The 27,967-nt window shown below is 44.6% G+C and overlaps 1 protein-coding gene and 1 long non-coding RNA gene across 4 annotated transcripts in view; one reads left to right on the plus strand and one right to left on the minus strand.

Moving 5' to 3' along the window:
• Nucleotides 1-27,967, minus strand: part of LOC127921676 (alpha/beta hydrolase domain-containing protein 17C) — a 35,208-nt gene that overhangs the window by 6,261 nt on the left and 980 nt on the right. The window contains exon 2 of the mRNA XM_052505266.1: nt 1,149-1,328. Within this exon, the coding sequence (XP_052361226.1) occupies nt 1,149-1,328 (180 nt within the window). The remainder of the gene's footprint in view (nt 1-1,148; nt 1,329-27,967) is intronic.
• Nucleotides 19,149-20,661, plus strand: LOC127921679 (uncharacterized). 3 transcript variants are annotated; one of them, XR_008109309.1, is made up of 4 exons: nt 19,149-19,224; nt 19,400-19,849; nt 20,173-20,397; nt 20,548-20,661. It is a non-coding gene; the product is annotated as an uncharacterized LOC127921679 (long non-coding RNA). The 3 variants fall into 3 exon arrangements; XR_008109308.1 differs by adding an exon at nt 20,003-20,077 and having other exon boundaries at nt 20,173-20,625; XR_008109307.1 differs by having other exon boundaries at nt 20,173-20,625.

Here is a 27,967-nt window from a genome sequence, read left to right on the forward strand (position 1 = left end):
CCAGGATAATGCACTCCACACCATAACAGAGACCCTCTAAGGGGATGAGAGGTTCTAAACCATGCCAGGATAATGCCCTCCACACCATAACAGAGACCCTATAAGGGGATGATGAGAGGTCTTAAACCATGCCAGGATAATGCACTCCACACCATAACAGAGACCCTCTAAGGGGATGAGAGGTTCTAAACCATGCCAGGATAATGCACTCCACACCATAACAGAGACCCTATAAGGGGATGAGAGGTTCTAAACCATGCCAGGATAATGCACTCCACACCATAACAGAGACCCTCTAAGGGGATGAGAGGTCCTAAACCATGCCAGGATAATGCACTCCACACCATAACAGAGACCCTATAAGGGGATGAGAGGTCCTAAACCATGCCAGGATAATGCACTGCACACCATAACAGAGACCCTATAAGGGGATGATGAGGTCCTAAACCATGCCAGGATAATGCACTCCACACCATAACAGAGACCCTGTAAGGGGATGATGAGAGGTCCTAAACCATGCCAGGATAATGTACAGCTCACCATAACAGAGACCCTATAAGGGGATGATGAGAAGTCCTAAACCATGCCAGGATAATGCACTCCACACCATAACAGAGAACCCTCATTTACTCAAGTGTTTCCATTATTTTGGCAGTTACCTGTAGGCCTCTATAGCAGTCCTCTACAGCAGTACCAGCTTAGGAGAGCCACTTGCAGACCCCCCTCCTCCTCTTCTGCCCGCTGTCCCACAGATCTCATGGCTGATAACAGTTTGATGCCATTGTTCCACAGGTGTCAGGGCTGAGGGTTGATAACAGTTTGATGCTATCTGTTCCATTGTTCAGGTGTCAGGGCTGAGGGTTGATAACAGTTTGCATTGTTCCACAAAGGGTTGATAACAGTTTGATGCTATCTGTTCCCACCTGCACCAAATGTACAGTATTTCTCATCCTAATAGCTTGTTCTCCATCGGATAACCAAGACTTATTTTCTAGTTTTCCAACCCTTTACAATAAAGCAGCACAGGAAGTAGCTGCTTATGGAATATGACTAAGGGACATAATACAAACCCTATGGATAATACAGGCATCTGATAGAGGCCAGCCAGAGACCGAGACCTGGGAGCCCTATTTCTCATAATAACCCACCTGGGGAAGGCGTCGAAGCAGTAGGTCTTGCGCGTGTCAGGGAAGGCCACTCGCAGGCCGGACATAAGAGGTGAGTGCAGGATGACGGCGGCACACTCGTAGCGCGCTGCCAGATCCACCGTGGGTACCGTGCCGATGCTCTGACCGTACAGGATGATGTTCTCTGGGGTCACTCCATACCTGGATAGGAAGGAGGTTAGGACACACAGAGAGAGAGACACAGACAGAGAGAGACAGAGAGAGAGACAGAGAGACACAGAGACAGAGAGAGACAGAGAGAGAGACAGAGAGACAGAGAGACAGAGAGACAGAGAGACAGAGAGAGAGAGAGAGAGAGAGAGAGAGAGAAATACCGATAGTAGTGGACAAGGAGATGGAAGTGGGTGAAAAAAAAGAAAAGAAACAAAATAAGGTTAATAGATCAGACCCAGACTACCACCGTCGTCATCCTCCTAGGAGATATCTGACCCAGACTACCACCGTCGTCATCCTCCTAGGAGATATCTGACCCAGACTACCACCGTCATCATCCTCCTAGGAGATATCTGACCCAGACTACCACCGTCGTCATCCTCCTAGGAGATATCTGACCCAGACTACCACCGTCATCATCCTCCTAGGAGATATCTGACCCAGACTACCACCGTCGTCATCCTCCTAGGAGATATCTGACCCAGACTACCACCGTCATCATCCTCCTAGGAGATATCTGACCCAGACTACCACCGTCATCCTCGATATCTGACCCATCCTCCCTAGGAGATATCTGACCCAGATTACCACCGTCATCATCCTCCTAGGAGATATCTGACCCAGACTACCACCGTCGTCATCCTCCTAGGAGATATCTGACCCAGATTACCACCGTCATCATCCTCCTAGGAGATATCTGACCCAGACTACCACCGTCGTCATCCTCCTAGGAGATATCTGACCCAGACTACCACCGTCATCATCCTCCTAGGAGATATCTGACCCAGACTACCACCGTCATCATCCTCCTAGGAGATATCTGACCCAGACTACCACCGTCATCATCCTCCTAGGAGATATCTGACCCAGACTACCACCGTCATCATCCTCCTAGGAGATATCTGACCCAGACTACCACCGTCGTCATCCTCCTAGGAGATATCTGACCCAGACTACCACCGTCGTCATCCTCCTAGGAGATATCTGACCCAGATTACCACCGTCATCATCCTCCTCGGAGATATCGGACCCATACTACCACCATCATCATCCTCCTAGGAGATATCTGACCCAGACTACCACCATCATCATCCTCATCTGAGATATCTGACCCAGACTACCACCATCATCATCCTCCTAGGAGATATCTGACCCAGATTACCACCGTCATCATCCTCCTCGGAGATATCGGACCCATACTACCACCATCATCATCCTCCTAGGAGATATCTGACCCAGACTACCACCATCATCATCCTCCTCTGAGATATCTGACCCAGACTACATCACTCATCCTAGGAGATATCACCCAACTACGAGATATCCTCCTAGGAGATATCTGACCCAGACTACCACCTCATCATCCTCCTCTGAGATATCTGACCCAGACTACCACTGTACAACATCACTGCACAACAATGACCCAATACCTCCCTATCTAACATCACTGTACAATGAGACGATAGCTCCTCCTATCTAACATCACTGCACAACAAGGAGACGATAACTCCTCCCATCTAACATCACTGCACAACAAGGAGACGATACCTCCTATCTAACATCACTGTACAACGAGACGATACCTCCTAACTAACATCACTGCACAAGAAGGAGACCCAGATACCTCCTCCAATCTAACATCACTGTACAACAAGGAGACGATACCTCCTCCTATCTAACATCACTGTACAACAAGGAGACGATACCTCCTCCAAACTAACATCACTGTACAACAAGGAGACGATAACTCCTCCCATCTAACATCACTGTACAACAAGGAGACGATACCTCCTCCTATCTAACATCACTGTACAACAAGGAGACGATACCTCCTCCAATCTAACATCACTGCACAACAAGGAGACGATAACTCCTCCCATCTAACATCACTGCACAACAAGGAGACGATACCTCCTATCTAACATCACTGTACAACGAGACGATACCTCCTCCTAACTAACATCACTGCACAACAAGGAGACGATAACTCCTCCCATCTAACATCACTGTACAACAAGGAGACGATACCTCCTCCTATCTAACATCACTGCACAACAAGCAGACGATATCTCCTCCTAACTAACATCACTGTACAACAAGGAGACGATAACTCCTCCCATCTAACATCACTGCACAACAAGGAGACGATACCTCCTCCTATCTAACATCACTGCACAACAAGCAGACGATATCTCCTCCTAACTAACATCACTGTACAACAAGGAGACGATAACTCCTCCCATCTAACATCACTGTACAACAAGTAGACGATACCTCCTCCTATCTAACATCACAACAAGGAGACGATACCTCCTCCTATCTAACATCACTGTACAACAAGGAGACGATACCTCCTCCTATCTAACATCACTGTACAACAAGGAGACGATACCTCCTCCTATCTAACATCACTGTACAACAAGGAGACGATACCTCCTCCTATCTAACATCACTGTACAACAAGGAGACGATACGTCCTCCTATCTAACATCACTGCACAACAAGGAGACGATACCTCCTCCTATCTAACATCACTGCACAACAAGGAGACGATACCTCCTCCCATCTAACATCACTGTACAACAAGGAGACGATACCTCCTCCTATCTAACATCACTGCACAACAAGGAGACGATACCTCCTCCTATCTAACATCACTGTACAACAAGGAGACGATACCTCCTCCTATCTAACATCACTGTACAACAAGGAGACGATACCTCCTCCTATCTAACATCACTGCACAACAAGGAGACGATACCTCCTCCTATCTAACATCACTGTACAACAAGGAGATGATACCTCCTCCTATCTAACATCACTGCACAACAAGGAGACGATACCTCCTCCTATCTAACATCACTGTACAACAAGGAGACGATACGTCCTCCTATCTAACATCACTGCACAACAAGGAGACGATACCTCCTCCTATCTAACATCACTGTACAACAAGGAGATGATACCTCCTCCTATCTAACATCACTGCACAACAAGGAGATGATACGTCCTCCTATCTAACATCACTGTACAACAAGGAGACGATACGTCCTCCTATCTAACATCACTGTACAACAAGGAGACGATACCTCCTCCTATCTAACATCACTGTACAACGAGATGATACCTCCTCCTATCTAACATCACTGCACAACAAGGAGATGATACCTCCTCCTATCTAACATCACTGCACAACAAGGAGACGATACCTCCTCCTATCTAACATCACTGTACAACAAGGAGACGATACCTCCTCCTATCTAACATCACTGCACAACAAGGAGACGATACCTCCTCCTATCTAACATCACTGTACAACGAGATGATACCTCCTCCTATCTAACATCACTGCACAACAAGGAGACGATACCTCCTCCTATCTAACATCACTGTACAACAAGGAGACGATACCTCCTCCTATCTAACATCACTGTACAACAAGGAGACGATACCTCCTCCTATCTAACATCACTGTACAACAAGGAGACGATACCTCCTCCTATCTAACATCACTGTACAACAAGGAGACAATACGTCCTCCTATCTAACATCACTGTACAACGAGATGATACCTCCTCCTATCTAACATCACTGTACAACGAGATGATACCTCCTCCTATCTAACATCACTGCACAACAAGGAGATGATACCTCCTCCTATCTAACATCACTGTACAACGAGATGATACCTCCTCCTATCTAACATCACTGCACAACAAGGAGACGATACCTCCTCCTATCTAACATCACTGTACAACAAGGAGACGATACCTCCTCCTATCTAACATCACTGTACAACAAGGAGACGATACCTCCTCCTATCTAACATCACTGTACAACAAGGAGACAATACGTCCTCCTATCTAACATCACTGTACAACAAGGAGACGATACCTCCTCCTATCTAACATCACTGTACAACAAGGAGACGATACGTCCTCCTATCTAACATCACTGTACAACAAGGAGACGATACCTCCTCCTATCTAACATCACTGCACAACAAGGAGACGATACCTCCTATCTAACATCACTGTACAACGAGATGATACCTCCTCCTATCTAACATCACTGTACAACAAGGAGACGATACCTCCTCCTATCTAACATCACTGCACAACAAGGAGACGATACGTCCTCCTATCTAACATCACTGTACAACAAGGAGACGATACCTCCTATCTAACATCACTGTACAACAAGGAGACGATACGTCCTCCTATCTAACATCACTGTACAACAAGGAGACGATACCTCCTCCTATCTAACATCACTGCACAACAAGGAGACGATACCTCCTCCTATCTAACATCACTGTACAACAAGGAGACAATACGTCCTCCTATCTAACATCACTGTACAACAAGGAGATGATACCTCCTCCTATCTAACATCACTGTACAACGAGATGATACCTCCTCCTATCTAACATCACTGTACAACGAGATGATACCTCCTCCTATCTAACATCACTGTACAACGAGATGATACCTCCTCCTATCTAACATCACTGTACAACAAGGAGACGATTCCTCCTATCTAACATCACTGTACAACAAGGAGACGATACCTCCTCCTATCTAACATCACTGTACAACGAGATGATACCTCCTCCTATCTAACATCACTGTACAACGAGATGATACCTCCTCCTATCTAACATCACTGTACAACGAGATGATACCTCCTCCTATCTAACATCACTGCACAACAAGGAGACAATACGTCCTCCTAACTAACATCACTGTACAAGAAGGAGACAATATCTCCTATCTAACCCAACATGACATCACTGTACAACAACACACCATAACAGAAAGTTTACAATGTAATATGTAAACAATGCAATATAATAATACATGCCATTTAGCAGAGGCTTTTAGCCCGACGCGACTTAAGTCATGCTGGCATACATTTTATGTATGGATGGTCTCAGGAATTGAACCCACTATCTTGCAGTAACAAGCACCAGGCTCTGCCAATTGAGCTACAGAGGATGTCATGAATAAGCTTCTAGAGACTGTAATTCTTATTTACCAAACACTGATATACTTAACCCTTAATCAAATCCGACTGACATTAAACATCTACTCTTATCAGCACATCAGTTAGAGTTGAGATGAGTTTACACAGTGAAAGGAGAGCTGTGTAGTTCAATTCAGACTTGTGTACAGAGCTATATATATATATATATATATACACACACTGTATGTAGCTACGCTACGTTGCTATATAGCTTAGTCTCTAGGCTCGTAGTGGGAGGCAGCAGGCCGAATAGGGGAGGATCATTTGTCACTTTAAAGCCTGGCTGCCAGTGCTGAGGCCGGGGCAGCTGTCTGCCTGGCACACTGACACACACACACTTCAGGCATCAGTTCTGCCCTATAAAAACTCAAGCTAGAGCATTGAGATAAAAATAAGGGATGGATGGGTGGAGGACAGAGGTAGCGAGAGGACAGCCCTACATTTCATTCTCCCACTCCTCCTCCTCCACTCTTGGCAGGCTTTCCCATGGCGAGAGCAAACCTCAGGGAACCCGATCTTCGGGGCGCTGTGTGTCAGGTATGCGGTGAAGTGTGCCGACAAAATGGAAACACATTTGATACGTGACCTAAAGGCTGGGCCTCACAAAGGTTTCGAAAGGCTAGTCCCCTTTGATGGCGAAAGTTGCCGAGGAGACAAAACAGCTGCGAACCCCGTGTGTGTGTGTGTGTGTGTGTGTGTGTGTGTGTGTGTGTGTGTGTGTGTGTGTGTGTGTGTGTGTGTGTGTGTGTGTGTGTGTGTGTGTGTGTGTGTGTGTGTGTGTACAAAGGCAGGCAAGGCAGAGAGGAAGGGAGTGCTGTACATCGTGTTCCCTGAGACTGCCCTCAACGTCACGTTCTGCTTTGTTGGGCCTTTTAGAATGAACTCTGAGAACTCCAAGAAAGTGTGGAATGCATGAGGGTGAATCAAATGCTTACACAACTCACCACAAGCTAAGATGTAACACGCAACACGCCGTACAGTTAGGCATGGCTAAATATGTGGAAGGTGAGCAGGTGCATGTAAATTTACCAATGAAATTACACTGTAGACTTAGGCCCAGCTAAGGAGGCGGAGGGTTGAAGGAGGTGTGCGATTGGGTGTGTGTGCCAGGGTTTCCGTTAGCCAGTAAATGCTGGCTTTTGGACCCAACAAAATGAATGAAAAGCCGACAAAGTCAGCCAAAATGTTGCCGGCCCAATGCCTAATGCTTTTTATTAATTGATAGAAATGCCAGTCGACGTGCTCTAATGTCAAAGGCAAATAAACTGCATGGGTTAATGAATCCTCAGGCTGCTGGGAAATTCACGTGTGTTTCTATTTTCACTCACGCAAAAGATGTGAGGTTCCCATAAGGGACCAGCTATGTACACCCAGACTGGGCAACATTTGCCCAGATCAGAGGTTGACCGATTAATCGGAATGGACGATTATTTAGGGAAGATTTCAAGTTTTCATAACAATCGGAAATCTGTATTTTTGGACACTTTTTTTTTTTTACATCTTTATTTCATCTTTATTTAACTAGGCAAGTCAGTTAAGAACACATTCTTATTTTCAATGACGGCCTAGGAACGGTGGGTTAATAACTGCCTCGTTCAGGGGCAGAACGACAAATTTTCACCGTGTCAGCCCGCGGGATCCAATCTTGCAACCCTACAGTTAACTAGTCCAACGCTATAACCACCTGCCTCTCGTTGCACTCCACGAGGAGACTGCCTATTACGCGAACGCAGTAAGCCAAGGTATGTTGCTAGATAGCATTAAACGTATCTTATAAAAAACTATCAATCATAATCACTAGTTAACTACACATGGTTGATGATATTACTAGATATTATCTAGCGTGTCCTACATTGCATATAATCTGACTGAGCGGTGGTAGGCAGCGGCAGGCTCGTAAGCATTCATTCAAACAGCACTTTGGTGCGTTTTGCCAGCAGCTCTTTGTTGTGCGCCAAGCATTGCGTTGTTTATGACTTCAAGCCTATCAACTCCCGAGAAGAGGCTGGTGTAACCGAAGTGAAATGGCTAGCTAGTTAGCGGGGTGCACGATAATAGCGTTTCAAACGTCACTTGCTCTGACACTGAGTGTGGTTGTTCCCCTTGCTCTGCATGGGTAACGCTGCTTCGAGGGTGGGTGTTGTCGTTGTGTTCCTGGTTCGAGCCCAGGGAGGAGCGAGGAGAGGGACAGAAGCTATACTGTTACACTGACAATACTAAAGTGCCTATAAGAACATCCAATAGTCAAAGGTATATGAAATACAAATGGTATAGAGGGAAATAGTCCTATAATTCCTCTAATAACTACAACCTAAAACTTCTTACCTGGGAATATTGAAGACTCGTGTTAAAAGTAACCACCAGCTTTCATGTTCTCATGTTTCTTCTCCAACACTTTGTTTTTGCATTATTTAAACCAAATTGAACATGTATCATTTATTTGATGCTAAATTGATTTTATTGATGTATTATATGAAGTTAAAATAAGTATTAATTCAGTATTGTTGTAATTGTCATTATAACAAATTAAAAATGTATTAAATAAAAAAAAATGTAAAAGGCAGATTAATCGGTATCAGCTTTTTTGGTCCTCCAATAATCGGTATCTGCGTTGAAAAATCATAATCGGTCAACCTCTAGCCCAGATTCTGTTGATTATGCCCGTTTCACTGAGCCCGAGTGGGGATTCTTTCTCCAAAACAGAGTAAAGATGGCTTCCAGAGCGCTCCTTCTCGAAGACACAGTAGCGAGGCCGATGGCTTCCAGATCGCTCCTTCTCAAAGACACAGTAACGAGGCCGATGGCTTCCAGATCGCTCCTTCTCAAAGACACAGTAACGAGGCCGATGGCTTCCAGATCGCTCCTTCTCAAAGACACAGTAACGAGGCCGATGGCTTCCAAATCGCTCCTTCTCGAAGACACAGTAACGAGGCCGATGGCTTCCAGGTCGCTCCTTCTCAAAGACACAGTAACGAGGCCGATGGCTTTCAGATCGCTCCTTCTCGAAGACACAGAAACGAGGCCGATGGCTTCCAGGTCGCTCCTTCTCGAAGACACAGTAACGAGGCCGATATGGCTTCCAGGTCGCTCCTTCTCGAAGACACTGTAACGAGGCCGATGGCTTCCAGATCGCTCCTTCTCGAAGACACAGTAACGAGGCCGATGGCTTCCAGGTCGCTCCTTCTCGAAGACACAGTAACGAGGCCGATGGCTTCCAGATCGCTCCTTCTCGAAGACACAGTAACGAGGCCGATGGCTTCCAGATCGCTCCTTCTCGAAGACACAGTAACGAGGCCGATGGCTTCCAGGTCGCTCCTTCTCGAAGACACAGTAACGAGGCCGATGGCTTCCAGATCGCTCCTTCTCGAAGACACAGTAACGAGGCCGATGGCTTCCAGATCGCTCCTTCTCGAAGACACAGTAACGAGGCCGATGGCTTCCAGATCGCTCCTTCTCGAAGACACAGTAACGAGGCTGATGGCTTCCAGATCGCTCCTTCTCGAAGACACAGTAACGAGGCCGATGGCTTCCAAGTCGCTCCTTCTCGAAGACACAGTAACGAGGCCGATGGCTTCCAGATCGCTCCTTCTCGAAGACACAGTAACGAGGCCGATGGCTTCCAGGTCGCTCCTTCTCGAAGACACAGTAACGAGGCCGATGGCTTCCAGATCGCTCCTTCTCGAAGACACAGTAACGAGGCTGATGCACATTAAGCTGCTCCAAGGAGTTGGACAGTTTGGACTTCCAACAGCAGCGGCTCACTTTGAGCAGGAAAAGGTCCGCTGCAGACACAAAGTAAATTAGAGGCAAATTGTGTTATTCAGGCCTGGTCCCAGCAGTTCTGATGCTGCCCTAGACCAGACCAACATTTGCCGGCCGTGTCATGTATAGTATAAAGATTTGGAATGGATTGATATAGTAGAGTCATGTGGATCATGTGTAATTGGTGCATTTCAGATGAGCTTATTCAGTAGCACTTGGAAACTAAACATCTTTGCCATCTATTCACGTCGGATAATTCCAATGTTGCAATCACTAGGCAGCCAACTGCCTACAGTAGGAAACTGAGCCGGTATCAATAAGATACCTATATTACAGGACACGAGTCACGGCCCCACGATCGTTCAAATTACCATGTGTGTTTGAGAGAGGCAGCTAGAGAGAGCAAGAAGGTGAGTGAGGAAAATAGTGTAACCAAGAAATAAACACAGAAACAGAGGAGTGAGTGAACAACATGCTCCTCGCTTTTCAGCCGGTCAGCCAAGAAAGCTTTCATAACAAGATCCCGAGCCAAATCTAACGGTTCCATCCAGGAGGAACAGCTGATGGTTTTGGCCTTAAGAGGCAAGCTGCAGTAGCTACAAAAAATGTGACTTATAAATATGGACTTAATAATATGGACCCACTGATTCTTAAAGAATATAATGTAGAAATGCCTCAGGAGCTTAGTTCAACTGTCCTACCCCATCAGAACCCAAAATAAGCGTTATTCCAATGTTTGTAAACAAAATGTAAAAACGAAAAAACTGTATAACCTTAAAACATGGTTAAAACTATTATTTTAATATCATGGATGGTCAGTCCTTGCATCCATAGTGCCGTCTATGAATTTGAGAGTGGTTCCATTTCCCTCAGCTTTTTAGCAAACGCTTTGTTATCGTTTCAACTGCTGATTGACGCTTTAAGTTTGATGCAGGCATTTACTAACCAGGGATGTTAAAAGGATGAGAAGTCCACTTCCCTTTTCATTTCCCCTGCTAAGGCATCACAGGCTGGACATCTTTGTTTGCAGACACAGCTGTTATTGTAGTCCCAAAGGCTCAATTCTCCCAGTTCTGGAGAAAGCAACAAGGTGTACAGGATTTTAGTTCGAGCCCAGTATTAACATACCATATCAGACGCCATTCTAACACCAATGTAGTGAATATTCAAGCCTAGTTGAATGAGGTATATTAGAACCAGGTTAGAAGAAAATAAAAAATGCCTGGAAACAAACCATGGTCTCCAACATGAGGAATAACGACCCCTGACCTGAGTAAAGGTCAGGCATTGAGATAAACAGGTCAAAAAGTCACTGAGACACCAAGTTGTGATTTCAGACGTGGAATTTAAAAAGACATCCACTGCCAAAGTATCACTGGAAAAAGGGCTGTTCGCTCGAGAGAAAAAAATGGACAGGAAATGGAATTGCGTTTAAACTGGACAAAAACAAGAACATTCTCTTATTCCAAGCTAATCAGGGAATTGATCATAACCCACCGCTTGGAGAAGCAGTGACATGTGGAGTGAGGGAAAATAAAGTGTTCAGTGAAAACACTTGTCCAAACACCAGAGGCACTGAATGGAAGGAAAGCTACAGACAGAGAACTACTAGAGAGGAAGAGAGATATTCAAAAGAGGAGTCAAGCCCAGTGCAGATGCCATGTTTCCATAAACAAATATCCATTGGTGAGATTCAATGGAAAAATGGGGCTCGAACGATAGGGCAACCTTGACATCCAGGCCAGCACTGAATTGACCTCAAGAAAGTCCACTACATAACAAACCAACAAACTGTAGCCCAATATATATGCTAGGTCTGCATTCCCCCGTACACGTCATACTTTTTACCATAAATGGTGAGAGAGAAAGAGTTAGGCTGAGAGAGAGCAGAGCAAGAATGAAAGCAGTTGTCCTGGGAAACCATGTCAAGTCAATAAATTGCAAAGTGCTCGCTCAAAAGTCCTTATAACAGTAGACTAATCATCATAACATGCCAAATATACAGACTTCAAATCAACCTTAACCTTGAAGTCAAAAAGCCAGCACCGAGTTGAACTCGAGCATTCACTAGAACCAGAAGAAGAGTGAGTTAACAGGTAGCAGAAATAATGAAAGCAAGCCCTAAGTGCCTTGGACATGAACTAAAAGAGTGTTTTGTGTCGCGAGAGAAGGGTGTTCGCGAGATAAAGCGCCTTATATACAGTAGTCTTAGTTTTGTGAAACGGCTCATGGGAGCCAAAACAAACATTTCCAGATGTTTTCAGGCAGAAACTTGACCCTCCGGTTGCCAATTTTTACAGTTTACCCTGAAAACACCCCAGCTCTGAGGTGAATTAAATACTCAGACTGGACTTGAAACATCACAAAACCAAACTTGTGGAAATACGACTGCAAATACCAACTCACCCATACTAGTGAATTTCTTTGGTGTTTTCTATCACAATACATCATATGTTTAATTGGAAGAATCGTTTGTTAGAAGAAGGTGGAGTTGAGCACTTTTGTTTGAAGAGAGGATCTTATTGGTTGTTATTCAGAGCATCCTGCCTAAGAATTTAGAAAATTCCAGGCGTGCGTCTCAAGTAGTTTCCTCCCGTTTTCTCGTCTCCTTGCCTTCATTTGTACTCATGCGAATTCCAAGTAGACACTACCAACAATACTTTCAACCTTCAAATTGTCAGATGAAGGAGAAGACGAGGAGAGGAAGCCACTTTATTTAAACCATGATGCAGCCTACAGTATGTGCAAATGTGTTAAGAGAACATTTCCAAGGATGTAAGCTCCGTGGAGAGGACAAAGGGGCAAGGGCCTCGGGTATTCGTCGGTACAGACAATTTAATTTGAACTTCTGATGACATTTAGCGAGACCTAGCCTTGGCATTCTACAAGCCCATTTGCCGCTCTCAATGCATTAATAATGAATGTGAGATTTTACTTTTTAATTTCCTACCATTTTGTCCTTTCCTGTATATTGGCTGTTTTTGTTTTCTTTATGTTGTCGTAATTGAGTTATTTGATTCTTTACAATAGTTATTCTCTGTATCTGAGTTTTAGCAACGTTTCAGCCCATTGCCCTGTGTTCTCATCGAGCTTCTCATCTTATGCACCAATTGTCATTCATTGTCCCCATGTCTTATTTAAGACTAATAAATAGCAGGTTATCACATGCTGGGTTAAAGATGCTCATTAACAACTTGTTAAACAGCATGAGTAGTATTCTCTTATGAGGACAGAGGAGGTTCACAACTGGTCAGGTCATATGTCCATGGATGCCTGAGGCACTGGGATGGACAGCCTGAGGAGAGGTGAGAGAAGAGGAGAGATGTGCATCAGTGGGAGGCACAGGAGTGTGAGGTCTTTACTCATGTCATGATTCAAACGTTTCACTGGAAAACAGCCTGGCAGAGACCACCTAGACAGATCTGACAACTGGTCACAGGCTGTGGAGAGTGCACAGAAATGAGGCACAAAGGCCCATCAACATCTAGGCTCAAACCATACGCAACTGGTCAACTCCACCCCCGTGGGGCGGAAGGGTGCTGCGTTGAAACTGATACTCCACCCCCGTGGGGCGGAAGGGTGCTGCGTTGAAACTGTCCACCGCCATGGGGCGGAAACGTTGAAACTGATACTCCACCACCGTGGGGCAGAAGGGTGCTGCTGAAACTGATACTTGGGGCAGAAGGGTGCTGCGTTGAAACTGATACTCCACCCCCGTGGGGCAGAAGGGTGCTGCGTTGAAACTGATACTCCACCCCCGTGGGGCAGAAGGGTGCTGCGTTGAAACTGATCCACCCCGTGGGGCAGAAGGGTGCTCCTGATATTCCACCCCGTGGGGCAGAAGGGTGCTGCGTTGAAACTGACACTCCACCCCGTGGGGCGGAAGGGTGCTGCGTTGAAACTGATACTCCACCCCGTGGGGCAGAAGGGTGCTGCGTTGAAACTGATACTCCACCCCGTGGGGCGGAAGGGTGCTGCGTTGAAACTGATACTCCACCCCGTGGGGTGGAAGGGTGCTGCGTTGAAACTGATACTCCACCCCCATGGGGCAGAAGGGTTCTGCGTTGAAACTGATACTCCACCCCGTGGGGCGGAAGGGTGCTGCGTTGAAGCTGATACTCCACCCCGTGGGGCAGAAGGGTGCTGTGTTGAAGCTGATACTCCACCCCGTGGGGCAGAAGGGTGCTGCGTTGAAGCTGATACTCCACCCCCGTGGGGCGGAAGGGTGCTGCGTTGAAGCTGATACTCCACCCCCGTGGGGCGGAAGGGTGCTGCGTTGAAACTGATACTCCACCCCCGTGGGGCAGAAGGGTGCTGCGTTGAAACTGATACTCCACCCCCGTGGGGCGGAAGGGTGCTGCGTTGAAACTGATACTCCACCCCCGTGGGGCGGAAGGGTGCTGCGTTGAAACTGATACTCCACCCCCGTGGGGCGGAAGGGTGCTGCGTTGAAACTATGGGGCAGAAGGATGAAACTGATACTCCACCCCGTGGGGCGGAAAGGTTGCATGGTATAGAGGATTTCCTTTCTTTTCAAAGGATATCTTTAAGCTTGGCCCTGGAGTTTTCCCATGTCAGGTCACATGGTCTAATAGCCTACAGCCTACTAATACTAATAGCCTACAGCATTACCATCAACTGTAACCCAGCCTCTCTTTAGCTTGGCCTGTACTCTACTGTCCAGACTAGAATCTGCTTCTCCCACAGAGCACCAGCCATAGCTATGAGGCTAGCCAGACCACGCCACAGTAGGAAGGGAACAGGGAAGAGACAGGATGAGCATCCTGAGGGAGCATCCTGGTGCTTCACCCACATTGTAACCATTTGGCCTGTTGACACTATTTGCCTGAAAACAAAAAGGGGCATGGTGTTAAGCCTTAACGCTTGTAGAAAAGGAGCATTAAAAAGCACATCCCCTCTGGAGGATGGAACAACTGGTGTCGGGCTATGCTCTGTCTAGTCCTTAGTCCCTGGAGCACTAAGAGACCATGATGCACCACTGAGGGCTTCTGAGAAGACACTGCCAACATGACAGTGAGTGTTTGATTTTGTCCCAAATCCCCATAACATGTCGACAGCTGTGGAGGATTAGAAACTGGGCACAACTTATATTCCAGACCCCTTTTCTAAATAGTTTTCAATTATTTTGCCGTAATGACTTAATCCCATCGTGGATATGGTTCAATGTTAACATGCTTTATGGGTGGGGAAAAGGGTCAAATTAATTCAGCGGGATTGATAAAGCTAAGCCTCCCACCAATGAATAATTTAGTGCAATGTTATTAGCTGCACGTAAACAGACGTGCAGCATGGGGCTAAGCCTAAATGATGGGGCTGTGTGAGAACTAATGAGCGACATTAGCATACACTAGCTTGTTTATTGATGTGCATGTTAAGAAAGGAGGGTTCCTCCACAAAACCAGTTGTGACACTGGAGCTGGTGTAGAGAAGATGTGCATGGCCAGGTAAGGTTGTGACTAGAGCTGGTGTAGAGAAGATGTGCATGGCCAGGTGAAGTTGTGACTAGAACTGGTGTAGAGAAGATGTGCATGGCCAGGTGAAGTTGTGACTAGAGCTGGTGTAGAGAAGATGTGCATGGCCAGGTGAAGTTGTGACTAGAGCTGGTGTAGAGAAGATGTGCATGGCCAGGTGAAGTTGTGACTAGAGCTGGTGTAGAGAAGATGTGCATGGCCAGGTGAAGTTGTGACTAGAGCTGGTGTAGAGAAGATGTGCATGGCCAGTTGAAGTTGTGACTAGAGCTGGTGTAGAGAAGATGTGCATGGCCAGGTGAGGTTGTGACTAGAGCTGGTGTAGAGAAGATGTGCATGGCCAGTTGAAGTTGTGACTAGAGCTGGTGTAGAGAAGTTGTGCATGGCCAGGTGAAGTTGTGACTAGAGCTGGTATAGAGAAGATGTGCATGGCCAGGTGAAGTTGTGACTAGAGCTGGTGTAGAGAAGATGTACATGGCCAGGTGAAGTTGTGACTAGAGCTGGTGTAGAGAAGTTGTGCATGGCAACAATAACATGGCACGACCATCTTGGAAACGTTGAGCAGGCAAGGAGACAAACCTATTTGGAATGAAATGCAGCCGGTGTGTTACTAGGCAGGGTATGGCATCCACAGGACTTTATATTACTGTACCCGAGGGCAGATTAATGCAGAGGGTGACCTCATTTATAAAGCAGCTCCTGTGATAATCCGGAGAAACATATCACACCTGCCTGCAGAGCATTACCAAGGCCAGGGAGGTTGAGGTAGCCCATCTTGTGCTAGCTAGGTAGCCAGTCTAAATCAGAAGGCGTAAATTAGTTTACAAGTCTGAAATGGCACCTCATTTCCTATAGTGCACTCCTTTGGGCAGAGCGCCAAGTGACTCAGGCCAACACAGAACTAGTGTACTTGCTCAGGGTTTCTCAAACTCTGCCCCCCTCCCGGGGGCACGTTTTGAGTTTTGCCCTACCACTATACAGCTGAATCAAATAATCAAAGCTTGATGAGTTGGTGCTTTCTTATCAGTACTTTTAATGCACCGAGTAACCTGCATGTTCAGCTGCATGTTCAGAAGGCCTACATAAGGTTGGATTTGAATTGATTCTACAGGTAGGGTATTATAACAGACCAACTCATTTCTGGAAGCTTGGGGATATTGTGCCTGGCCATTCCCTAGCATTCAACCATCTCCTCTAAATGGGGAGGTAATCTTGTCTCAGGGCATAGGGGAAACCACACTTCATCTATGCCGGGCACGCCTCCACTCCCGCCAGCGTTACCCCGGCAACAGTGAGGGATGGCAGAGAAAGACAAGTAGTAATAAAATAATGAAACCAATAAAGGAGGGTTTTTCTGCTTTCTTTTCATTGTCCTCTGATAGCAATGACATTCGAGGAATCTGTCCCTTAACGTTGCGACTGCCCTTACCGGTGTTGAAAATAACCGTATAATGCACGAGGACGGAGGCCTACACATGCCTATTCAAACAACTGACATGACATTAATATGAATGTAGCTTGGAGAGAATATCCCGGTGAGCGATGCAAGGTGAGCAGCATCAGGCTCGTCTCACAACACAATGGCGACCTGTCATTCAGGGTAGGTTGTGCAGAAAATACATGGGGGGGGCTTGCCGGTTATTTTGGCAATACGCGTCACATACAGTGGGGCAAAAAAGTATTTAGTCAGCCACCAATTGTGCAAGTTCTCCCACTTAAAAAGATGAGGCCTGTAATTTTCATCATAGGTACACTTCAACTATGAAAATCACATTGTAGGATTTTTAATGAATTTATTTGCAAATTATGGTGGAAATAAGTATTTAGTCACCTACAAACAAGCAAGATTTCTGGCTCTCACAGACCTGTAACTTCTTCTTTAAGAGGCTCCTCTGTCCTCCACTCGTTACCTGTATTAATGGTGCCTGTTTGAACTTGTTATCAGTATAAAAGTCCACAACCTCCACTATGAATGAATAATAGTGTTGTTTGACGTGACAAGGGATGAAGAAGCCATGGAGGCGTTCATAGAATTAGGAATTACAATACTAATAGATTCTCAATGGAGCGTTCGAATTACAATCTAATAGAATTAGAATTACAATACTAATAGGTTCATAGAATTAGGAATTACAATACTAATAGATTCTCAATGGAGGCGTTCGTAGAATTAGGAATTACAATACTAATAGATTCTCAATGGAGGCGTTCGTAGAATTAGGAATTACAATACTAATAGATTCTCAATGGAGGCGTTCGTAGAATTAGGAATTACAATACTAATAGATTCTCAATGGAGGCGTTCATAGAATTAGGAATTACAATACTAACAACTGCAGTCCTTGAGTGACAGGGGGCGGGGTTGGTGAGAGGGAGCGAGACAACTCAAGTAGTGGAGTAAACTATAAAAACTAAGTGGCGTATCACATTTAACAAACCAAACACTGAAATACCGTTATAGAAAATAAAGTAAATACCCAAACCGGTCCGTGCATATCAATAGCGGTATACCGTCCAGCCCTAGTATATTGGTCCTAACCTAGGCCTAGCCTATATAATAGTGCCAACTAACTGCATGGCATACTTCAAGGCAGGGTTTCTGAACTACACCTTCTGGTTTTTCCCCCTAACACGACACAGCTGATTCAAATAGTCAAAGCTTGATGAGTTGGTTATTTGAATCAGCTGTGTAGTGCAGGGGCAAAAACCAAAACGTGCCCCTGCTTCAAGGGATAGGCCTACTTCACCATCCACCCCTGTATAAAAGAATGAGATACCTTCACGTATACCTACAAAACAGTCTCAAGTCAAACAGTGGAAAAGATGGGCACCATTTAATGAAATGGAATAATATGGTCCCACTGACAATCTTTCCAATTCAAATGGGACTGAGGCCTGCGGTTTTCTCTGAACGCATATAGTGGGATCGACACAACAGCCCCCTTTAAGTCTAAAACCTGCAGACAGTGATATTTTGGGTTAACAATCCCTTTAAATCAACGGCATCCGAGGGATGTGAAGTCAGTGAGTTACAGGCAGGGTGGTTGGGAGATATGGGCTCCCAACCACCCTGCCTGTATATACCACTCAACAGGAATGAGACCACATCAAGTGAGCCGTTAATGAGCAGTATTGATGAAGCCATCTCAATAACTGAACACTAGTCAACTTTGTCCAATTCAAGAAAGTAGCCCGAGATAGGCCTGTGCACGTGCTTGTTTCCAGGCACAATTTTAATGGTTTCCCACCAAATGTGATTAAAAAGATATTGAATAAACATACATCTTTTCCGCAGGTACGCCGGCCACCCCAAAGAGAGGAATGATTAACAGTGTTTTCATGCATGGGCAGGCAGCTCAGGAGGGTCAGGGCATAATGAAATGTTTTCATGTTTAATGCACAAAAGGAGGACTTGTTAAAGGCTCTCCCTTCAATGGCATTCAGACAATCTGTCAAATCCAGTTTTAATTAGAGACATGTTTTGAATGGGAGATGAGATGGCCTGGCTGGAGATGAGATGGCCTGGCTGGAGGGTTATTCTTCTGTGAGACTGTTTTAATTAGAGACATGTTTTGAATGGGAGATGAGATGGCCTGGCTGGAGTACGGGTTATTCTTCTGTGAGACTGTTTTAATTAGAGACATGTTTTGAATGGGAGATGAGATGGCCTGGCTGGTTATTCTTCTGTGAGACTGTTTTAATTAGAGGGTTATTCTTCTGTGAGACTGTTTTAATTAGAGACATGTTTTGAATGGGAGATGAGATGGCCTGGCTGGAGTACAGGTTATTCTTCTGTGAGACTGTTTTAATTAGAGACATGTTTTGAATGGGAGATGAGATGGCCTGGCTGGAGTACGGGTTATTCTTCTGTGAGACTGTTTTAATTAGAGACATGTTTTGAATGGGAGATGAGATGGCCTGGCTGGAGTACGGGTTATTCTTCTGTGAGACTGTTTTAATTAGAGACATGTTTTGAATGGGAGATGAGATGGCCTGGCTGGAGTACGGGTTATTCTTCTGTGAGACTGTTTTAATTAGAGACATGTTTTGAATGGGAGATGAGATGGCCTGGCTGGAGTACAGGTTATTCTTCTGTGAGACTGTTTTAATTAGAGACATGTTTTGAATGGGAGATGAGATGGCCTGGCTGGAGTACAGGTTATTCTTCTGTGAGACTGTTTTAATTAGAGACATGTTTTGAATGGGAGATGAGATGGCCTGGCTGGAGTACGGGTTATTCTTCTGTGAGACTGTTTTAATTAGAGACATGTTTTGAATGGGAGATGAGATGGCCTGGAGAGTATTCTTCGGGTTATTCTTCTGTGAGACTGTTTTAATTAGAGACATGTTTTGAATGGGAGATGAGATGGCCTGGCTGGAGTACAGGTTATTCTTCTGTGAGACTGTTTTAATTAGAGACATGTTTTGAATGGGAGATGAGATGGCCTGGCTGGAGTACAGGTTATTCTTCTGTGAGACTGTTTTAATTAGAGACATGTTTTGAATGGGAGATGAGATGGCCTGGCTGGACATGTTTTGAATGGGAGATGAGACAGGTTATTCTTCTGTGAGACTGTTTTAATTAGAGACATGTTTTGAATGGGAGATGAGATGGCCTGGCTGGAGTACGGGTTATTCTTCTGTGAGACTGTTTTAATTAGAGACATGTTTTGAATGGGAGATGAGATGGCCTGGCTGGAGTACGGGTTATTCTTCTGTGAGACTGTTTTAATTAGAGACATGTTTTGAATGGGAGATGAGATGGCCTGGCTGGAGTACGGGTTATTCTTCTGTGAGACTGTTTTAATTAGAGACATGTTTTGAATGGGAGATGAGATGGCCTGGCTGGAGTACAGGTTATTCTTCTGTGAGACTGTTTTAATTAGAGACATGTTTTGAATGGGAGATGAGATGGCCTGGCTGGAGTACAGGTTATTCTTCTGTGAGACTGTTTTAATTAGAGACATGTTTTGAATGGGAGATGAGATGGCCTGGCTGGAGTACGGGTTATTCTTCTGTGAGACTGTTTTTAATTCATGTTCATGTGTTTTTAATTCATGTTCATGTTCAGGGAAGAGGTTCAGCGTGAGGATTATTGATCAGTGTGTGACAGCGACCAAACAAAATGAATTACAGTGTGGAAGTCATTTGTTCTTCTGTAATCATAGCTGTATTACAAACGGCCAAAGAAAGCTCACAGAGCATTGAATGACGTGAAGCTGGCTGCAACACTGGTAAAGATGCCACACGGTTGGTTGCACTGAACTGATAAGTACAATAAACACAATATAACAGATATGGTGGCAGACCCCAAGACAGGTTGGCTGTGAGGTTTATGATGGAGAAGCTCCTGCCATTACCCATCAGAAGGCAGCGGAATAGAATGCAGATTAAACTAGTTGAAATAGTGGTGGGAAGTTGATAATGACACAGTCCTGCCTACAGGCAGGCAAACATGTATCCCTCAAACTGCTGTTTAAGAGAGGAATGATGAAAGGCTTACACAATTGCAAACACACGTGCATTCCTACACTAGGGGACATTATCACCAGGCCATTGTGACTGAAGGGGCTTTATCACCAGGCACTGAAGGCAGACTCTCAATGTGTCACACTGGCTTCTCCTGAAGCACGTCAGGGAAGCAACAGCCCACTTTATAGAGCCATTAATTTGCTCACTCAATTACAGCTGAAATTCTCCTGAAAAGGCTGATTGTGTCAAACAAGTCCAGGGAAACTGGTTTGACACCACTTTGCTTGACAACTGCTGCCAAGCGACAATAGCCCAATAAGAAAAGGTAGCTTGAAAACGGTTGGAAATAACAAAAGGAGCTAATCCAAGGCCCCTAGTCCTTTGTTGAACACTGGTGGTGTGCAGTGGTGTGCAGGACCGTGCACAGACCTTCAGGGGACAGGTGATAAAAAGAAAAAGCACCATATAAAAAACGTGTTCTTTCAGAATTCATAAGTAGAAATGTATAACATACTGTACAACCTGCTTCTGTAGCTAGTTATATTTTAGCATAGACCTATTTATTAAGGCATCACACTCACTCATCACAAATTGCAAGCTAGTTCGTTACATTTGAATCATTTAGCAGACTTACAGGAGCAATTGGAGTTAAGGGGGTTGATCAAGGGCACAGACTGATTTTTCACCAAGTCTGCTCAGTGATTAGAACCAATGACCTCTCTGTTACTGTTACTGACCCAATGTTCTTAACCACTACCTGCCACCCAGTGTGGCCCAAAGACATGATTGACATGGGGAAAAGAGGGTAGGCTATCAGCTGAACATTGATGACGATGAATGTAAATCTGCTAGTTAGCTAGACCTATAAAAGTTTTACTGGTTGTGATTTATCTTCAATGCTTTTAAATAATATCTTCATAATATAGACATGATATTTGGTTGGCTGGCTAGTGGCTGGTGTGGATATTTTAGTATATGGTGGCTAGCTAGAGTCTAGACCCGTGGTTGGCAAAATGTCTGTGTGTGTGTGTGTGTGTGTGTGTGTGTGTGTGTGTGGGGTGGGGGATTCAACTTACTCTTGAAAGTTGTAATAGTAGAATGGAAAATGGTTATTCCTCGACCTAATAAGGATCACAGTTTGAATTGAAAGGCTTTTCTACTTGGCTTTGAACTGGTAGACTCACTCTTGAGTGATCAAGGCTGGAGTCACTGTTAAATGTAGCCTATAGAATGAATCGATTTCATAAACACAGCTTATATTTCACAACTTTTAGGGACACTAATGGTTCCAAGAAAATGCAGAGTAATGTATTAAAATATTCCTAAGAGCGGCAAGGTAGCCTAGTGGTTAGAGCGTTGGACAAGTAACCGGAAGGTTTCAAGTTCGAATCCCGAGCTGACAAGGTACAAATCTGTCGTTCAGCCACTGAACAGGCAGTTAACCCACTGTTCCTAGGACGTCATTGAAAATAATAATTTGTTCTTAACTGACTTGCCTAGTAAAATAAAGGTTAAAAAAAAAAAAATCCATGTGTATAACTTGTATTATCATCTACATTTATGATGAGTATTTCTGTTGAATCAATGTGGCTATGCAAAATCACTGGATGTTTTTGGAACTAGTCAACGTAACGCACCAATGTAAACTCAAGATTTTAAAAAATATAAATATGAACTTTATCAAACAAAACATACATGTATTGTGTAACATGAAGTCCTATGAGTGTCATCTGATGAAGATCATCAAAGGTTAGTGATTCATTTTATCTCTATTTGTGCTTTTTGTGACTCCTATCTTTGACTAGAAAAATGGCTGTGTTTATTCTGTGGCTTGGTGGTGACCTAACAATCGTTTGTGGTGCTTTCGTTGTAAAGCTTATTTGAAATCGGACACTGTGGTGTTAACAACCAGATTACCTTTAAAACGGTATAAGATACATGTATGTTTGAGGAATTTTAATTATGAGATTTCTGTTGTTTTGAATTTGGCGCCCTGCACTTTCACTGTCTGTTTCACACACTGTGAGATTGGTCAGATAGTGAAATGAGGGATGCACGATATATCGGTGAACATATCGGAATCGGACGATATTAGCTAAAAATGCATGTTGATGTCTAGTTTTCCAAAACTATCAATTCCAAAATGCCACAATCAGCATCGGACCGATGTCTAGTTTAATGGCGATATGCAAACCGATGTCAAAGCTGACGTGCATACCTAACTACCGTAATGACGCCACGAAAAACACAGTACTACACAGAACAAAATCTGAAAAATACTAAGTACAGACTTCCAACAACTAAACAAGTTCAAGTCGAGCAGTCATTTGAAAGAGTAAGGATATTTCAGCTGTAGATTTTGACACAAGTCAAAGGCAAAATTCATTAACGCCAAGATAACGGAATTCATTTCCCTTGACAATCAACCGACTGGTTGAGCCCCAGAACAAAATCTGAAAAATACACACTACCAAGTAGGCGCTATTTTTCAGATGTTGCCCTACCAGAGTTACACAGTATTGTTGAAACTCACATCTATGAGTTACTTGCTATGTTACTGCCATTAGCTTCACGGCTGACATTTGGACCAGCGATGTCAGCCCCATGAGCATGCCGAGTCTGACAGCAACAGTGGGACGACAAGGATTTCATACTGAGGAAAGCCGTATTGCATGCTCAAGAATGTGCTGGTTCTCATACCACTGCTGCCATTTCAATGGCTTTTGGGAACATGTTTGAAACTTGGAAACGTGAACACACTCCTAGCGCCATTCGAACGGACTCAAGAAATAAGCTAATCAACTGCGTATGTAGCAGACGGGATACCCTCTGTAATGGCATTGAAAGGCCTGCTCAACAAAACCCCACAGTCTGTATCGGCAGTTAAAACTTGCAAAAGTACTCGAGGCTGTGAACAAGCGATTCGGTGGCATTCTCTCTGAGCCTCTTTACTGTGTCGCCATGTTTGTCAGCATGAGTGAAGGATGCTTTGTTGCGAAATAGGAAGCCGATTCTAGATTTAATTTTGGATTGGAGATGCTTAATGTGAGTCAGGAAGGAGTTTACAGTCTAGTCAGACACCTAGGTATTTGTAGTTGTCCACATATTCTAAGTCAGAACCGTCCAGAGTAGTGATGCTGGATGGGTGGTCAGGTGCGGGCAGCGATCGGTTGAAGAGCATGGAGGCCACGGAAGGAGAGTTGTATGGCATTGAAGCTTGTCTGGAGGTTTGTTAACACAGTGTCCAAAGGCCAGAGGTATACAGAATGGTGTTGTCTAGGTAGAGGTGGATCAGAGAATCACCAACAGCAAGAGCGACATCATTGATGTATACAGAGAAGAGAGTCGGCTCGAGAATTGAACCCTGTGGCACCCCCATAGAGACTGCAAGAAGTCAACAGGCCTCCGATTTGACACACTGAACTCTATCAGATAAGTCGTTGGTGAACCAGGCGAGGCAGTCATTTGAGAAACCAAGGCTGTTGAGTCTGTTGATAAGAATGTGGTGATTGACAGAGTCGAAAGCCTTGGCCAGGTCGATGAATACGGCTGCAAAGTATTGTCTCTTATCGATGGTGGTTATGCTATAGTTTAGGACCTTGAGCATGGCTGAGGTGCATCATATGACCAGCTCTGAAACCAGATTGCATAGCGGAGAAGGTACGGTGGGATTCGAAATGGTCGGTAATCTTTTTTTTAACTTGGCTTTCGAAGACCTTAGAAAGGCAGGGTAGGATGGATATAGGTCTGTAGCAATGTGGGTCTAGAGTGTCTCCTTCTTTGAATATGACCGGCAACTTTCCTATCTTTGGGAATCTCAGACGATACGAACAAGAGGTTGAACAAGCTAGTAATAGGGGTTGCAACAATTTCGGCAGATCATTTTAGAAAGAGAGGGTCCAGATTGTCTTGCCCAGCTGATTTGTAGGTGTCCAGATGTTGCAGCTCTTTCAGAACATCTGCTATCTGGATTTGGGTGAAGGAGAAATGGGGGTGGTTTGGGCGAGTTGCTGTGGGGGTGCAGGGCTGTTGACCGGGGTAGGGGTAGCCAGGTGGAATGGCCTTAGCTTTCCTAACTGCCTGTGTATATTGGTTCCTAACTTCCCTGAAAAGTTGCATATCAAGGGGTTATTCGACACAAAAGCCTAATGTGAAAGGACCCAGCCAAACTGATCCCTGGCCTTGACCCTATCCCAATGTGAAAGGAGCCAGCCAAACTGATCCCTGGCCTTGACCCTATCCCAATGTGAAAGGAGCCAGCCAAACTGATCCCTGGCCTTGACCCTATCCCAATGTGAAAGGAGCCAGCCAAACTGATCCCTGGCCTTGACCCTATCCAAATGTGAAAGGAGCCAGTAATGAAACCTTAAGAGCTGAGAAAAGTTTATGACACTGCTTCACTGCTCAACCTTTCACACCATCTACTGGTGTTGTTGTTTCCTTCATAAATAACCCCTGGTGTGAGTGGTCCAGTTATGATGGGAGAGGTTCCCAGTTTCCAACATACTATTCATTAGACTATTTATTTTCTCACTTGATCCTTCTACCTGAAGTGTGGACTCGTTCTATCCCCCTCTCTAGCTAGGTTTCCATGTGAATATTCAAAACTCCACATGAAAAAAATATGCACATCTTCCCCGCCAGTGGTGAGCCACCAAACAGATTTTTCGCTGATGACAGTGCACACAAAATGTACTTTTTTTTGCTTTACTTTTCATGTACCAAATAATAGTTGTCAGGAAAACTGTTGAGTTCAACAGTAAATGTGTCTACTCTGGTCTTGGCACATGCGCTCTAGCCAACCGCTCTCTCGCCAACCGCTCACAGTGCAGGTAGGCCGTGCGGGTGGGCCGTGCGGGTAGGCTAACCTACATGATGAGATTATGGACAAGACTAAGACTAAGAGCGAGAATATTTTTGTAGAACGGCAGTTAAGCGTCGACCATGTTCCTAGAAGACTCTGGCACTTTCACCAGCCTGTGAAGTTCATCTGCAGCCTAATACACTGCATGGTTTCCCGAGTTGTAGCGGGAGGACCACACACACCATATAATCACGTCACTTTGATATGGTTATTATAACAATATATCAGCACTTCTACTGCCATTTCTCACATAACTAATTTTACGGACAAAAAGATCAAACCATGTCGAGCGAACAAATTTGGAATTTAGCAAAATTGTACCAAAACTTCCTGTGTCCATAACAGCTGTCCTGATTTTCTTTTATACGGTAGGACTTTACAGGCAAAAAAAACTGTGGCTAGAAACGTGGTAAATGACAAAGCATTTGGCTGGAGGGAGTTTCCATCATAGCCCTTACACCAGTACATTACTTCCATTACTTTTCATCCATGCACACTTTTGGGGAATCTGGCGGATATTCATTAAGACTAGAAACATGGCTGCCTATAAGTTTCTGCTTTATCCAACCACTGTCGTTGTCTTGAATACTGAATGTGGAACTGAAAAGGAGCCGGCAGCAGAGTTGCACCAGGCCTCCTTTACTTCCTACTTAATTTGGGAGTTAAGTCCCATGGGCAGCACCTAGACATCAGTGGAGGCTGCTGAGGGGAGGATGGCTTATAATATTGGAAACCATGTGTTTGTTTCCATTCCACTGCTTCCACTCCAGCCTTTACCACAAGCCTGTCCTCCCCAATTAAGGTGCCACCAGCCTCCTGTGCTAGGCATAGGCCTGCATTGAAGTGTTATGTGACAGACAGTCACACTATCTGAAACTGAAGGAACCAACAGCCTGTCAGAATAAAGAGCAGGTAAACAAGGAAAGGAAGCTGGGAGTTGGCGGTTGTCTCTCTGTAATCTAGCTACTAAAATGACACAGCCCGCCAGGCAGTCCGTTCTGCCCTGACCCTGCCATAAGCATCTCATAGCTGGGCTAGTAAGCTAGTGTCATCTGCTATGGCTAGTTTATAACTAAAGTTCTCCATCCTCGGCATAAAGAGGAGACAAGTCAAACCTGTTTTTATGATTTCTGGAAGATCAATGTTTTTGGACTCATTCAGAAGGTTTTACCTGATTAAGCAGAAGACGCAAACTATTGTAAATTAATGTTTAAAGTTCCAGTGTGGGCTTTTTTTATTTCACCTTTATTTAACCAGGTAGGCAAGTTGAGAACAAGTTCTCATTTACAATTGCGACCTGGCCAAGATAAAGCAAAACAGTTCGACACATACAACGACACAGAGTTACACATGGAGTAAAACAAACATACAGTCAATAATAGAGTATAAACAAGTTTATATACGATGTGAGCAAATGAGGTGAGATAAGGGAGGTAAAGGCAAAAAAAGGCCATGGTGGCAAAGTAAATACAATATAACAAATAAAACACTGGAATGGTAGATTTGCAGTGGAAGAATGTGCAAAGTAGAAATAAAAATAATGGGGTGCAAAGGAGCAAAATAAAGAAAGAAATACAATAAATACAGTAGAGGAAGAGGTAGTTGTTTGGGCTAAATTATAGGTGGGCTATGTACAGGTGCAGTAATCTGTGAGCTGCTCTGACAGTTGGTGCTTCAAGAGAAGTTGTCTGGCCTGCACAGATCATCAAAGTTTAAACATTGAAACTTCTGGACATGTTTAGAGTAGCATGCCACAAAATCAATTGAATATGTGCTAAGTATCAAATCACTATGCAACTAACTACCACCTAAACGTGTGCACAGAACCTAATGTTAACAGTCCTCTCAGCCATATAAATGAATAGCTAATGCTCTGCTCTCAGCTGTGTAGGCAAATAAATAAAAAAAGCTGTGTAGGCATGTTATAGTGGTTGTCATAGCAACCAAATATGGAGGGGGGCGGCCATAGAAATGGAGTACAGTAGCTAGCAAACGTTAGCTAACTAACAAAGCCC

Source organism: Oncorhynchus keta, unplaced genomic scaffold (genome assembly GCF_023373465.1).
Source record: "Oncorhynchus keta strain PuntledgeMale-10-30-2019 unplaced genomic scaffold, Oket_V2 Un_contig_23053_pilon_pilon, whole genome shotgun sequence".
NCBI classification, from domain to species: domain Eukaryota; kingdom Metazoa; phylum Chordata; class Actinopteri; order Salmoniformes; family Salmonidae; genus Oncorhynchus; species Oncorhynchus keta.